This window comes from Gobio gobio (genome assembly GCF_949357685.1).
Source record: "Gobio gobio genome assembly, chromosome: 19".
NCBI classification, from domain to species: domain Eukaryota; kingdom Metazoa; phylum Chordata; class Actinopteri; order Cypriniformes; family Gobionidae; genus Gobio; species Gobio gobio.
In genome coordinates this window covers 9,700,395-9,716,439 of record NC_137112.1, presented here as the reverse complement: position 1 = coordinate 9,716,439, position 16,045 = coordinate 9,700,395, and the positions used below count along the sequence as shown (strand labels likewise).

The 16,045-nt window shown below is 38.5% G+C and overlaps 1 protein-coding gene across 1 annotated transcript; it reads right to left on the bottom strand.

Moving 5' to 3' along the window:
- Positions 1-27: 27 nt before the first annotated feature.
- itih3a.2 (inter-alpha-trypsin inhibitor heavy chain 3a, tandem duplicate 2) lies at positions 28-15,727 on the bottom strand. The gene is made up of 20 exons (XM_079844850.1): positions 15,499-15,727; positions 11,961-12,127; positions 11,758-11,862; positions 11,493-11,655; positions 11,294-11,404; positions 10,903-11,031; positions 10,695-10,811; positions 10,441-10,609; positions 10,079-10,195; positions 9,489-9,670; positions 9,193-9,378; positions 8,974-9,113; positions 8,729-8,883; positions 3,176-3,202; positions 2,922-3,041; positions 2,684-2,797; positions 2,369-2,570; positions 2,113-2,285; positions 475-586; positions 28-377 (listed from the first exon to the last, which is right to left on the bottom strand). Exons 1-20 carry the CDS (start codon positions 15,607-15,609, stop codon positions 239-241), a joined length of 2,739 nt encoding a protein of 912 aa, XP_079700976.1. The 5' UTR covers positions 15,610-15,727; the 3' UTR covers positions 28-238.
- Positions 15,728-16,045: the final 318 nt, after the last annotated feature.

The following is a 16,045-nucleotide window of genomic DNA, read 5'->3' as shown; positions in this document are numbered from 1 at the left end:
TTTTGAGCCAGAAGATGGAAACAGAAGGCATGTTTAGATGGGTGGTTTATTTCATAATCATTGAATGCCAATACATTATGTATATATAAATTACTACTATGAACAGCTTTGTAATGCAGCTTTGTCAAATATGGCATTATATCCAAATAAAAACCATCACATTATGTACTTAAGACTACATGAAAGCTAACATGTACTTTGTGTGTAGTGCAAAGGTCGTCAGAGTGACAGATGTTGTCTATATTGCCTCGAAGAGACCAGAGACGATGTAATCCGTGTGAACTCCATCGAGGAGTCCGGTGCCATTATTGTGAATGAACCAGCAGGGCACATTATCTCCATTCTTCACGTCCTTTCTGAAATCTATCTTCCAGCCCCTGGAGTCATGTGAGATTCAATGAAAATCTGCATGAAATTTCTATCTGTTTTCAGGTGTAAATTCTACAATTCATATTTATGTTCATTTTCATTCACCTGGTAACCGTGAGCTTGTTTCCTTTCACAAACATGATGGCATCTTGTTTATCAGCGTCTTTTCCTGGAAACAAGTCACTGACCTCAAAGTTAACGCCCTGGTAGAACTGACCTGCAGTAAAAATAGAGACCAAAAAAAGCTATTGTTAAAGGAACACTCCACTATTTTTGAAAATCCATTCAGCCGATCTCTGGGTCTGGCGGTAGCTCTTTTAGCATAGCTTAGCATAGATCATTGAATCTGATTAGACCGTTAGCATCTTGCTCCAAAATGACCAAAGAGTTTCGATATTTTTCCCATTTAAAACTTGACTCTTCTGTAGTTACATAGTTTACTAAGACCGATGGAAAATGAAAAGTTGCGGTTTTCTAGGCCGATTTGGCTAGGGACTATACTCTCATTCCTGCGTAATAATCAAGAGCTTTGAGCCATAACATGGATGCATTTTTTGAGTGAGATGCTAACGGTCTAATCAGATTCAATGATCTATGCTAAGCTATGCTAAATGTGCTACCGCCAGACCCGGAGATCGGCTGAATGGATTCGAAAATGGTAAAACTCAACTGTTTAACTCTAGGGGAGTTGGAAAATGAGCCCATTTTCAAAAATAGTGGCGTGTTCCTTTAATGTAAAGATTAGAGTAAATGAGCTGGGTGGAGTGGAAGTGTAGTTAGGTTGCAAGAAGTAGCAGTATTTTAGAAACGATGTTCTTATACACTCAAAATTTGAGTCAAAATTGTATACACTCATTTGCCCTACTTTTACATTTAGATCTGTGATGTTATTTAATGCTCAAAGTTAATCTTTAAAAATGCTGATAATTAAATAAGTGTTCAATATAAACTATAGCAAATCTCAACATGAATATCCATTTTTACAGTTCATCATACTGAATGTTATAATGTTATGGTGCCCAAATTTATTTAGACAACATTGGGCCAGATTTACTAAACAGGGCAAATTGGCATGAGAGCACGATTCCAAAAAAGCGACGATGGGAGTGGAATGTTCTGAGCGTGATCTACCTTTCAGCGCTAATTTTTCACTGCGTGTCTTTAGTAAATCCTGACAGTAGTTTTTAAAGCCAAAAGAGGGTATGTGCTGGAACAAGCTGTTAGTAAATCTGGCCCATAGTATAGAATTTTTATATTAGCCAAAAATATATAGGCCATAAATCATATAGTCTGCATTGAAAAAGTACACTTTAATTACCTGGATAGTGTACTTAATTAACCGAAAAGGAAAAAAAATGAAGTGGACACTTCATGCACTCAACAGTTGATGCTTTCAAATTGTGGCGGAAGGGAAGGAGCTATCAGACTCTGATATAACCTGACTAATTTCAAACCCTAAACGATAGAGTAGTGCTTAGTATAAGTGCATAATGTATAGTATGTCATTTGGGACACAACTTTGTGAATGTTTTGGATGGACAGCAATGAAAAAACTAAATGTTTAGTTAAACTAATGAAGAACAAACTTCAATGTACTGTGGACAACCAAGTCATTTTAAAAGACATCAAAGTTTCATCACTAAACATGGCATTGTGCCTATATTAGCAAAGAACCATGTATGTTCCCTTTTGTGAGAGTAAGGCAGCTATACGTTTTCTGCTGATGTTTTAATCTTATTTTACCAAGCAAGCCGTGGACATTTTGTGAAAGATGGTGACTGTCCAAGGTGTAGAACCCGAGGTAGTCTTGATGATACGGGTGCTTCTGCCAGACTTTATGCAGGATAATAAGAAACTTGACTGAGTTCCTCAGGGTCACTGTTAAAGTACGATCTTTGATCACCTGCAGATCCATACTAGAGAAAGCAAAAGATGGAGGATTGAGCTCAAATTTCTATCATGTTTTAACAAAGTTTAAAGTAAATTTATTGTCACTTACTTCAGTCCTTTTATAGTCCTGTTGTTAGTCCAGGACAATTTTGCCTGTTTTCCCTCTTCATATAGTGAGATCTCCTTTGTGCTCACCATCAATCTGATACCATACTTCTCATGAACAATCCCAAAGCGGCCAAAATATGTGTGCATCTTGCTCCCTGGGATGACCTTCTTATCTCCAATGATCTGGCCATTCGCTACAATGCCTGAATATCCATTTTTTACACATATATGAGTAGAAAGAGAAGATGGAAAATAAACCTAGTTACAATTACCCACACCAAAACAGATGTTTCTGTTTTTTGACAGAATGAATCACCTGTAAGTGGGTCGCTAACCAAGTTGAAGATGGTTCCAGGTTTGTCATCAATGTTGAAGCACAGAGCATCATTCTGAGCTGGCAGCTCAATGATGAAGTGTGGATCTCCATCAACTGCCAAACCCAAAGATCAAGAGACAAACATAAGTAACAGGTAAGGAAGTTATTTTTCTTTACCAAAAGAATTCTCTTTAAAATGTATTCAAATTCACACCACAAAAGTGACCTCACTTCTCACCAAGAATTGATGGGAGTAGATTATGTTGTTTTTTGGCAGCAAGATTTAGGACGAGTAGATTTTTGCTAGCACTGCCTAACCCTGACTGAGGTTGAGCGTAGCCATAGACAGCCCCTATATCTTCAAGGTAGTTGTGCGATGGAGATGGAGACAGAAAGAGAGTGTTCATTCAAGAGTTTTTGCAGAATTCATTGTATAGCAAGACAAGATATGATACCTCAACGATGGTTAAATCAAAGGTTAATTCCTCTTACCAGGTTCTGTTGTGTCCTCTCGCTGCTCTGTGAATCAAAATAATTAAGTGTTAATGTGTCACATAAGCACCTCTGTAGGAAATTGTTGCTTCAAATGGTCACATTTTTTGGGCCATTAGTGTTGTAATACTAATATTCAAGCCTAGAAAACGTATAATTTCTGTATTGCTTCTACCCTTGAATTGCAAAACCACTGTAACCACTTTCGGGAGTTGGAGGTTTACAGGAAGAAAGGTAGGTTTACAATGTGCTAGGCCGGTACAAAGAATGGTTCCTTGGAAGAACTAGTTTTTGGATTTGTTGAAGTTAGTTAGTGGGCTGTTTAAACAGGCCGTGATACGTAAGCCGTCCGCCATATTGGAAAGGTCAAAGCCAGTTTGTGAACATTCAGAATTAAAATTTGTGGGTGAACACTATTCCTTTAAAGGAGCACGCCAACTTTTTGGGACTTTAGCTTATTCACCGTATCCCCCAGAGTTCGAGAAGTCCATACATACCATTTTCATCTCTGTGCGTGCCATAACTCTGTCTGAAGCACCCACCGCTAGCCTAGCTTAGCACAAAGACTGGAAGTAAATGGCTCCAGCTAGCCTGCTCAATACATGACAAAATAATGCCAACATTTTCCTATTTACATGTTGTGATGTGAACAGTCACAGCGTGTACAAATAACAAGGTTATATGAGACACTGCCATCTTAATAACGTATACATACCAGTCCCTCCAGAAAAACGCGATTATGCGATCGCGTGATTTAACGCATAATCAGCCAAAGTCCGCATATTCATGCGGGGGCCGCATTTTTTCAAATACGCCGCACTTTCGCCGCATAAATTGCCTATTTCCGCGTGCAAAATATGCGGGGCTATCATGATTTCCAGTGTTGGGAATAACGGCGTTACAGATAAACGGCGTTACTAACGGAATTATTTTTTTCAGTAACGAGTAATCAAACGAATTACTGTTCCTCCCGTTACAACGCCGTTAGCGTTACTGAGGGGAAAAAATGCGGCGTTAGTCGCGTTACTATAATTGAGCTCACTGAAGCGCTTTTCATCCGAACAGGCTCTCTCAGTCGGACCTGCAACGTGTGTGTGTGTGTACGCGCGCACCAGCCATGCGTGTTGGGGGTGGGTGCGGTGGTGCACACAACTGATGATGATTGGTGGGTGGGAGACAAGGTTGAAGTTGATAGGTTGAGGTCACACCTATTTTTTTCACGGTCTATGGTTCAAACACACACACACACACACACACACACACACACACACACACACACACCAATGACGCACACGCATACGCACATTCAGCGATGGCAGTCCAACGACTTCAAAGGTAGCTTTCGCAAACTGGAAGTATAAGCGCTACTTTTCCCTCGTTGAGGTGAAAGGTGAGAATATTTATGTAACATGCAACTTATGCCCAGGAAGAAAGAGTCTCTCCACGGCGGTGGCAAGTGATTCTGAAGCGCCTCACATCATCATATGCCACAAAATTATAATTTAAAATATAAAATAGTGGCTAAAAAACAGCCCTAAAAACCCAGGTGATAACGTGAGCTCCACTACCAAAGGAAAGTATAGTACTGATAATATTTACACAATATTTACACTATAGTAGGCCTACTGATAATATTTACAATAATATATTGAATTTGATAGGTGTCTCTTACATTGTCCCACAGCAACATTACAATAGTGTACATTAATGTACAATGTTTTATAATAATAATTTATTCTATTTAGTGTCCAATTCATTCATTTAACATATCTAATATTGGGGGCATCCAAGTTATTTGACATATTTGAAAAAAAAGTAACGCAGTAATTACTTTCCCTGGTAATTAGTTACTTTTATAATGATGTAACTCAGTTACTAACTCAGTTACTATTTGTCAGAAGTAACTAGTAACTATAACTAATTACTTTTTTAAAGTAACGTGCCCAACACTGATGATTTCATAATCCCCGCATTTTCGTTGCAAAAAAAGTCATATATATTAGCAGAAAGTTGAAAATTTTTCGTTTACTTCACACAAGAGCCGCCATTTCCGCCTATTGCCATGGGAACGTTTTGAAGTGACGTGATTACCCGACGCGAACGTCATCGAAAAGCTTCAAACCCCGTGGAGAAACCATAGATACCGGTGAAACCATGATGAAGCACAAACTCCCATTGGCCAACAAAAATAACAGCAAAAGAGCAAAGCAGTTTCCCGTTGTGCTGACTGATTTCAAAACACAGTATCATGAAGCTTTGAAGCGTTATGAATCAATGAGTCGATTCAGCGGTTTGAAGCGTTATGAATCAATGAGTTGATTCAGCGGTTTGAAGCGTTATGAATCAATGAGTCGATTCAGCGGTTTGAAGCGTTATGAATCAATGAGTTGATTCAGCGGTTTGAAGCGTTATGAATCAATGAGTCGATTCAGCGGGTTGGATCGCCAAAGTCACGTATTTCAGCAGTTTGACACGCGATCCGAATCATGAATCGACTCGATGATTCATAGCATCATGATGCTGTGTTTTGAAATCAGTCATCACTATATAAGTCGTTATTTAGTTTTTTTTGCACACAATACTATTATCGTCGCTTCATAAAGTTATTGTAGAACCACTGTAGTGAGATGGACTTTGTAACGACGTCTTTAGTAGGCTACCTTTTATGGGTCTTGAGAGTACATTGTGCCAATGGAGGCCTTTCTGAGCCATCGGAATTCAACTAAAATATCTTAATTTGTGTCCAACAACATAAAGGGAAGTCATTAATGACAGAATTTTCATTTTTAGGTGAACTAACCCTTTAAGAGATTGCACTTTGTGCATTGGAAGCACTCAAATGTCTGTTTTGTATAGCGACATCTGTAAAACAGGAAGTTATTTATTAATTTTTTCAGAAGTTGTAACATATTCCTTTTGTAAAGCTACAGAACTTGATTGACTAAATGTTTTGTAAATTTGAGCCATTATTAAGGTCTTCAATAAAACAAGATGAGAACTTAAATATTCCAGCACTTTCTGTGATGTAGTGCTTTTTTTCTCTTTCTCATCAAACCGCAGTTTTTGCAAGTTCCCGCAATTTTATTGCATAAAATTGCATAAATATCCCGCATTTTTCATCGCATTTTTTAAGAAAACGTGCCGCATAATCAAGGATTTTTGCCCGCAACAATCACAAAAAAAAGCCGCATTTTTCTGGAAGGACTGACATACAATGTTCTCAGAAGGCTACATCTACAGAGTGCGGAGTGATTTGCTCGCAGCACCTGAGAAGCCCCGTTGTTACTTCCGTCAACAAAACCAACGTGACTAGGTAGCTAGTAACGAACGTGACTGTTGATCATGGCTGACTTTGAGGAATTGTCAGAGGATTTTTTCCTGGTATCACACCAAAATCCAGAACCATATCGTTTTAAACCACAATACACAGACGAGGAGTTACCAACTTTGGAAGCTGATAGACAAGACGCCGAATTACCTCTAGCACTGCTCATTTGTTACTGTGCAGAGCGCGTTCGTGACAACACAATACTAACATTACAGGGGATACATGGAGTGCAGGAACAACTGCAATGCAGTAGTGACCACCCGTTACATTTGATCTAGCTAATGGCACTGTTACAGTAGGCTAGTCGTCTAAAAACATAACGGAACACTTACCGCAGCCGCAGGTGATCCGCTTTGTCCTGTCTGTATTAACGATGGGATGGCCGTATCCTTGATCACACGTTTCATGGTCCGTGTGGCAAATTTCATTTTTTCTAAATAGTCCTCGGTTAAATGTTCTGAGCAAACGCAATTGTACTTGATGATGGCTAAATGTGTGTTTGGATCTATATCCAGAGCAAGCAGCCATAGATTCATCAGGTCAGCGTTTTGGATTGGAATTCTATATCATGGTATTACCTTTTCTCCCCTGTTTATTGTCACAGTTCTTTACAATATAGTAGGGGTGTAACAGTACACAAAACTGACGTTTCGGTACGTACCTCAGTTTTGAAGTCACAGTTCGGTACGAGTTCGGTACAGCAGTTTTACAAAATTGCTTTTTATTTATTTTTATTAAACAGTGGTTTACTGAAAAAGAAAAAAAGTGTCTGTCCTGAATTAATTAAATTATAACTAAAAGTTTATTGAAGATATTTCTGTAAATTATATAGGGCACACTTACTTGCACATTAATATTAAAGGTTAACAACAAAGCCCAAACTATTAGCCTAAATTCAGTTGCTATTTATTTTTATGTATAATAATCAACACTCAAATAACACATTGTATGCAAACATGTAAACTTCACATGAGGCAGTTTTTGCATTAACTTCTAAATCTAATTATAAAATAGTTTTTTCTCCAATTCGTTGTTGAAATATAATAATTTAGGCTATACACATTGTCTGTTTTTTTCATGACAGGTTTATTTAACATCCCTAACAGGTTAAGTAGAATATAATGAATATAACGGCTAATATAGAGCAGATATTTAGTGAAAGAGTTGATTTCTCTAGTGAATAAAATTCTGTGGACACTGAATGACTGCCTGAGGTAACTTAAATGTGATGTTAATGTTACATGACATTGTTATGTTTACAAGCAGTTATATTGACGTATTTCCGCCGGTGAAACACTGATTTAGCGATTACACCACATATGATACATGACAGTAAGTTGTAATGTATCCTCAACATACCTTCAGATGGTCATTCATGTTTATTCTTTAGGAAGAGATGATCAATCGCCTTCACAGATGATCGCGTTCACGTCGCGTGGCCGCTTGAATTGTGATCAGTCACGCCACATAGAGCGTCAAAACGGCATTTATCGTTTGAATTTTAATATGTTCGTGTGGGAACTCGGATTGAAGTGTGTTCCGCGCTTAAAACAAGCCGACTGTTAACTGTTAAAGATTGCACTCGGAAACCGTTCGGTACAAGCGTGAACCGAACCGAAAGCCCTGTACCGAAATGGTTCGGTACGAATACGTGTACCGTTACACCTCTACAATATAGCGAACACCCATGATTGTAAACTATCTAGTAATTGCTGACTATTACTCCAACTCTGAGCGAACTCTCTGCTCTTCATTGCGGGGCTTCTCAGGTGCTGCGAGCAAATCACTCCGCAGAAGTAGAGCAGTGCTGCGCCTTCTGAGAATATAGTCCCCAGAATGTATATGTTTATAAGATGGCTGTGTCTTATGTAACCTTGTTATTTGTACGCGCTGTGACTATACACATCACAACATGTAAATAGGAAAATGTTGGCGTTATTTTGTCACTTATTGAGCAATAGGCTAGAGCCATTTACCTTCAGTCTTTGTGCTACGCTAGGCTAGCGGTGGGTGCGTCAGAAAGAGTTATGGCACGCACGGAGATGAGAATGGCATGTATGGACTTATGTAACTCTGGGGGATACGGTGAATAAGCTAAAGTCCCAAAAAGTCGGCATGTTCCTTTAAGTCATACAGGTTTGGAACGACATGAGCATAAGTAAATGATGACTGAATCTTAATTTTTGGGTGCCATATGGCTTCAAAGTTCAAAAAATTACAAGTACCTTCAGTCAGCTTGTCAGCAACCAGAGTTTCTTCATCTTCGGTCTGTGGTTTGGTGACCACCATGGATGTAAGCGGTGTGACAAAATTATACCTTAGAGAAAGGTCTAGAGCTTCACCTGTGGCATTCTCCTTGTCCTCTGGTGAGCATTTCTCTCTGTCAACAAATTTAATTGGACATTGTATTATTTTTTTGTCATTCTTGGGTAATAGTTGAATTATTTGAATGCAAATGTCTCACGCTGACATTTTATCCAAGAGCTGCTGGATGGTCATATATGCCCACAGTCGCTCTATGAAATCGCCAAAGATGTACTCCTGCTCAGGGAACACACTGTCCCACTCTTCAGCAATTGCTTGACTCTTGACAACGAACTGGTCTCCCAACTGAAATTCGATGTAAGGCACTTACGAAACAGCACAATCAAACAAATTTTTCTTCCACAACAAATAGTGCCTCCCTTACCCCATGTGCAGATACTTCAGTCTGAAAGGTGTCAGTCTCAATTTCTTGTAGGCGTCCAGCTACCACTATCTCAGAGCCTTTGAAGAATTGCCTAAAGTGACTTTGTGTCAAGTCAGTTACAGCGTTACCAGGATAATTGAGATTCACCTCAAAGAGAAGTGGGTTAGCCACCTCTTCATAAAAACCCTATAGAGAAGGAAATAATTCAGGGCTTGCCTATTATCTGGATCAGGCTACATATATTAAATATAAGTTTTTAAATGTATTGATTGAGAGTATTCGGTTGTCAGTTCTACCTGTAGTTGAAGGGCAGCATCCGAGTCCTCATAGACTCTTCGAGCAAGTCCATCATTCTGCTTGGCCAACTTATCAAGCAGACTGTAGTCCACATCATAGCCAAAGCCCAAACAAAAGAGACTTATGCTTCCGTTAATAGCATTATGGACATTTTCTTGAATTGTGGATAGATGTTGCTGCCCTTAAACACACATTATTCAGTGCAGATTGTTAAATCAATATAATGAAGGTTTGAGTTTTCTAAAGCAGGGGTTTTCAAACTTTTTGTTTCCATGGACCTACAATATAATAATCCACTTGTAAGAAACAGCCTTCCTAAAATATAAAGGCAACTGTGAAAAAAAAAAAAACGATTTATACTGCTGGAGAAAATTAACATGATGTTATATCGTTTTCGAAATTAAATAAGTGGCCTTTTTTTTAGGGCTGGTAATTGCCGTAGAGCTCCCGATTCAGTATTACAAAAATATTCACCTTTTGAGCTAAGATTACTTGATTATTACAAATTAATGTATTAATTTATAGTAATTATTACCAAATAAAACAGTTTAAAACAGTCTTGTATTCTCAATGCAAAGCCAATACACACCAGAACTGGGTCGGCCATCAGTCAGTAGGATGATCATAGACATGTCTGGGAAGTAGTCACTTTTTTCTGAGGTGAGCATGTCCACCGCATTCAAAATGCCTGCGTTTATATCAGTCACTAATGGAAAAATATGAGAAATTTTTTTAATACAGCAGCAGTAATGTTGGCATTTAATGTGTGGAATACTATGCAGTGAAGATTTTCCCTGACTAACTGACTAGATAAAAAACAATAATTTACTGTAAAATAGAGGCACCGTGTGCTGCATTACATGAGAGCCATGGCTCTGTGTCAAGTAATAGCTGAGCCATGATCTCAGCCGTGTGCAGGGTTTACAGTATGAAGTTTTGCTTCATACTTACTGTGTCTTGCTTCAATAGTCTGGACAAATTCTTTTGCTGCTGTCACATTTTCGGGTGTAGCTTTGCTAAGAGATGGTCTCCATGACTCTATAACGTTATCAAACGTGACCAGCCCAAAGTAATCATCTTCATGCAAGTCACTTAATATGGTCATCAGAGCTTCTCGAGTCTACCAACAGAAAATCGGCAGATGACTTAAATGTGCAAACTAGGAAAGTGGAGGAAAAGTATGGGAAAGTATTTGATGGACTCGCCTGTTCCATCTTCTCTCCTTCCATGGAGCCACTTCGGTCTATTACAAATACCACATTCTTAGGCATTTGTGGCAAATGATCTGGAGCAAAGAAGTGTACAAAGTAGCCGTTTACTATCTGAAACAGAGAAACACAAGAACCATCAGAATAATGCATGATTCATAAGAAATTCATTGTAAAAATTGCTTTTTTTTTGCTGATATTGTACCTGAATTTCACCTATATCCTGTGGGTGGTTAACATCATACTTGATAAATAAATCTCCATCAATCAATGTCCCTTCACAGACTGAGCATTTTTTCTGCTGATCGAATGTAGGAGAGAAGTACACATGTGCCTGAGGAGGATCATAGGAGATCAGTGTTATGAGCATACAAGGCACTGTTTAGGTGTTGTTATTTTTTTAATATATAACCTAAGGTGTTTTTAGACTCCTAGGGCCTTGTAAGACACTGATTAGCTGGTTCAGGTGTGTTTTTATTTGAGGTTGGAGCTAAACTCTGCTGGACAGCGGCCCTCCAGAACCGAGTGTGGAGACCCCTGGCATAAGCTTTCAATCCATCAATGTTGGGGGATTGTTGGAGAGATTTAATTCAAACCTTTTTATCAGAAACTGTTTTCTTCAATAAAGGAAGCAACTCATTGGTGATGAATGTACCATTGACGTCCACAAATGTAATTCCATTAGGTTCATAGATATCTACCACAATCTGTGGATGAAAGACAGGACTGATTTAACATAGTTTGGAATATATATATGTATAGTAAAAGAGTTTGAGAGAGAAACTAATGATGAACCTCAAAATTCTGAATCAGCTGTTTAGGCCGCACGCCTATCATGATCTCATAGCTGCCAAGATGCCGCTGTAGCAGCTCTTCGTAAGTAAGAGTGAATGTGACGTGGCTCTGGGGTGGGATATTCACGGACACTGAGAACTTCTCCATGTGCCGCCCAGAAGCCCTGAAAAAGCAAAAACAACTCTGATATCTGATAATTGAGATTGAAAAGCAAATATGTGTACTCTGTCAGCATTCCAGAGCTTTGCCATTGACCTGTACTCACTTAACCAGACCAGCAGTCTGGCCAGATGTCACAGCGCTCTCATACTGTTGCCTGGCCTGCTCCTTTTCCTTCACTTCGCTGACATATATCCTGCCCTCAATCTCTCTGAAAAAACAAACACAAAGTATTTCATGAGGCAATAGTGTGCTAAAAATGTTGCAAGTGTAATATATATTTATAGCTTGTCTAAACAATGGACTAACATGCTAAAGTTGGTGATGAAGGCTGTTTTGGGTAAGTCCACCTCAAAGAACACTTCCTGTGATGCATTGCCTGTGTTCAGGGCTTTGGTGGTCATGACCGTGTGAGCAAAACGAGACGCGACCTTGCAGTCCACTCGCATACTTTGCACTTCTATCTGAGAGAGGGCCTGAAAGATAGTAAGAGAAAGTTAGAGAATCTACTGTACAGTTATATATTTAAAATATGGCACATCTTGAATTATATATACAAAGCAGAACAAATTATTATCTTTCATCAATTATGGGACATCCCCAACAAATACTGTTACTTTCAATACAGTATAGTTTTATGACTAACTTTGCAAAGCCACGCCCAACTGCTTCTTGCACGTAATTGAAAATAGGGGCATGTGAGTAATGGCCAAGAAGTCAGTGTTTAGGTCTACTCCAAGATGAAGGTTGTGCGACTAACATTTTTTATTTATTTAAAGAGCACCTATAATGGAATTTTGAAATGTACCTTTCATGTAGTGTGTAACATAGATCTAAGTGAACAAAAACATCCTGCAAAGTTTGAAATATGACAGTGCACCGTATATATAGTTATTTTCTTTCAAAAGTAAGAGTCATTTTTAAGAATCGTTAGAAGACCGAAGCTTTTTCTCTGACTAGATGACATCAACTTGTCAAGTTATTTGAATACGATACGCCCACTTATTGCGCTCCAAGATGCCAGTGAAAACTAGAAAACATCATGGCGACTAGACGCTGTGTTCTGAAGTTCGACTCAAAAGCAAACTTTTTTCATCTGCCCAAGGATGAGCATTTGAAGACTAAGTGGCTTGAAGACAAACCATACATCGTCGCGATTCAGTGTTTATTAGTCTTCAAATGTCTCTATTTGCATGTTTCGCGATCTCAGGAAGCTTTTATTATTGACTTCTATTATGGCACATGGTATCTTCTTCGTATGTCTGTACCATATATGGACTACATGTGCACAGAGCGCCCTCCGGCTGCCAGTATGAATTGAAAACAACACATAAGAGACTCAATTGCTCATGATTAGGCTATATCTGCGTATTTTGAGGAAGTATTGAATAAAAAATACTCCTCTGTTTAGAAATTTGACACAGACATATGAGAATCTATCAATATGTCTCCTCATCTGCACACTTTTGAACTAAAAGCCCTGAGGGATGTTGATTTGTCGCGAGTCTTCCTGACGAGAATAGAGGAGTTTTTTTATGAATGAGATCAGCTGAGGCTCATATTACAATCAAACGGTACCGACGCGGTTTTCATATTCATAACTCCTGACACATATTAACAAATTACTGTCACTATAAGACTTTGATGGGCGTTCCGTTTCCGAAAATATCTGCACAGACGATACCAATCACAACTGATTGGGTCATCGGACCAATCACCGCAGATTAACGTCACGTAAAGGCGGGGTTTTGAAAAGTAAATCACTAAAGGAATAATTTGAGAATCGCTGTCAAAACAGGTAAAAATAAATGCATATTATAAGAAAACTAAAGTCTTTTTTGTCATTGCATGCATGCAAAACTGTTGTTGGGCACTTCTAAAACAATATTTGGAACATTTTAAATGCCATAATAGGTGCTCTTTAAATGATTGGCCTTAACACTTTCAAGGTCCAGAAAGGTAGTAAAGACATCGTTAAAATAGTCCATGTGACTCCAGTGGTTCAACTTTAATGTTATGAAGCGACGAGAATACTTTTTTTGCGCAAAAACAAACAAAAATTTATTAAACAATTTCTTTTAGCCTGTGTCAGACTCTTACGCTGTTGATGCAGTGTAAAAAACTTTCAATAACATTGCTAATTATGAATTGTTTAATTCTCTAATTAATTTTATTTAAATTTAAACGTAAATGACACTGCTGTGAAGTACTGTACCTTTACGTGTCAATGTATTGACAGAAGGTGAGACATTTCATATGTAGTATGTTTAAAACTACATGGAACTTCCATGGAATACCAAAGGAAAAATTTAGCTGAGAAATGTAGTTTTTGACCGATGCTACATTCTCTCTCCAATGAAAGTGGATGGGACCAGGGGCTGTCAGGCTCCAAAAACAGCATCAAAGTGTCATAAAAGTAATCCATTCAAATTGTTCGCTATAGTTAGGGTTGTCACAGTACCAAAAATATCAGTACTCAGTACCAATACCAGTACAATTTTGCTATTCTCTGTACAAATTTCAGTACCAGAGCAAAAACTGTTGAATGAAGTGCTTTAAAAAAAAAAGTGTCCCGTTTTGTCTCATCTGTTGGTTATCATCACTGTCAATCATCACAGTTTCCGATTCAATTGCATATTTAAATATGGTTGTGAATCCAGAAACTTTGTAGTGTACTTAGACTAAACCACATGAAAGATTAAACTTGTATTCAGATTGTGAATGGTTAATATACAAAAAGCAATAGAGGACCCTCCCTTTCTCATCATTAAGGTTGTCTAGAATTTTTTTTTCTGTTCTTTTTTTAAGAGCTAGGTCACAATTTCCATAAGTCCAATGACCATACCATGTACCATAGATTATGGATCTTAGTGAGCCTCCCTCATCTCACCTTCCAAAACAACATTCCCAGTTGTCTCTCCCGGATGACGGTCTTTTTCATATTACTTCATATTACTTTTTATAATCACTAAGGTTGTGTCTAGCAAATAATTTTTTCCTACAGTCAGCATTTTTTCAATGGGAATGCCACGTATTTAAAAATGCCAGCAGCGGGATTATGCTCTGAGCGTCTTTTTCATGCGGAGCGTTGTTTTACTGACGATAGTTCAACTTTGGTTAAATGCAGGGCTCATCACTGTCACTTTTTATCCAGCCGTCCATTCACCGTGGAGGAGGGGCAGGCCAAATACCACTCAACCAACAGCCAGATCCTGCTAATACAATGGCAACAGACAACAACAATAACAAGCACAACAATGGAACAAGAGCATTCAAAACAAGAGCCAGAGCCAATACTTTACTTTGTATTGGCATTTTTATATTCAGAAACAAACTGTTTGCGAAATCAGATATTAGGAACTCTGCCTTGGATATTCCTTATCATAGCAACTAAAGCGTCACAACTGAAAAAAATGCTGCTTCGCCAAAGTGCTCTCAAGTGCCCGCAGCAAGGCGTTTTCTGAAGACCTTTGGTAGGCAAACAGCCTAAGGCTGTCAATGTCTAAAGTGCGAGCTCACTGAATTCTGCATTATCGGTGAAACAGTGTTTTAACATGAGCAACGCCACGAATATGGGCGCTGCGTATAGACATGCGACCACAATTTATTTGCTGTAAAAAAGTGTTTGCAAACTAGCTTTTGTGACATTTGAAGTATCAACATTTATGTGCTAAAGTTAATTGGAGAAATGTTGTTTCAACATTTTCAAAATATTATCAATAATTGGCAATAGATGGAGATCTATTCCTTGGATGGAAACCTGTCTAGTGATTTTCACCTGATTTATGCTTTTTATGTAGATTTGAAAAAACATGAAAGCATTGAAACACAGAATGTAAAATCTTACCTGTCTTTCTGAATTGTTTTGATCTCTGATGTCCATAGTGCCTTGAGCTTTAGCAGTAACAATCACACAAATACACAAACACATCCACAGCATGACTTTCACTCCAGACATGGTGAAGCCTGGTCCGAACTGCCTTCAACTCTGCCTGTTAATGTTCTTAAACGAGAGTGAGAAAGAGAGAGACCGATGAATGAGTGCCTGTGTGTGTTGTACGGACGCTGTAAGAGTTGCCAAGGGGTGTGTGAATGTGCCCAATAATCTAGTACATTCTCCACTGCCTACTCACTCCCTCCACCCAAAACAGCAGAGTTCACTAATTATAGCCATCGAAATTATTTTCTAGATCACCTATCAAATATTACCCAATACACAACACTCATTTCCTTTTGCAACATCCACATCTGTCTGTATCCTATCTTTCTATATATGTAATGTACTCTTGTTTTATCCACCACAAGAATGGTTTCATATGAAGGAGAACCATAAGCACGGAGACTGGAAACTTGAGCAGGGGCCAGACGGGCCTGCATTAAGAGAGAATTGAGTT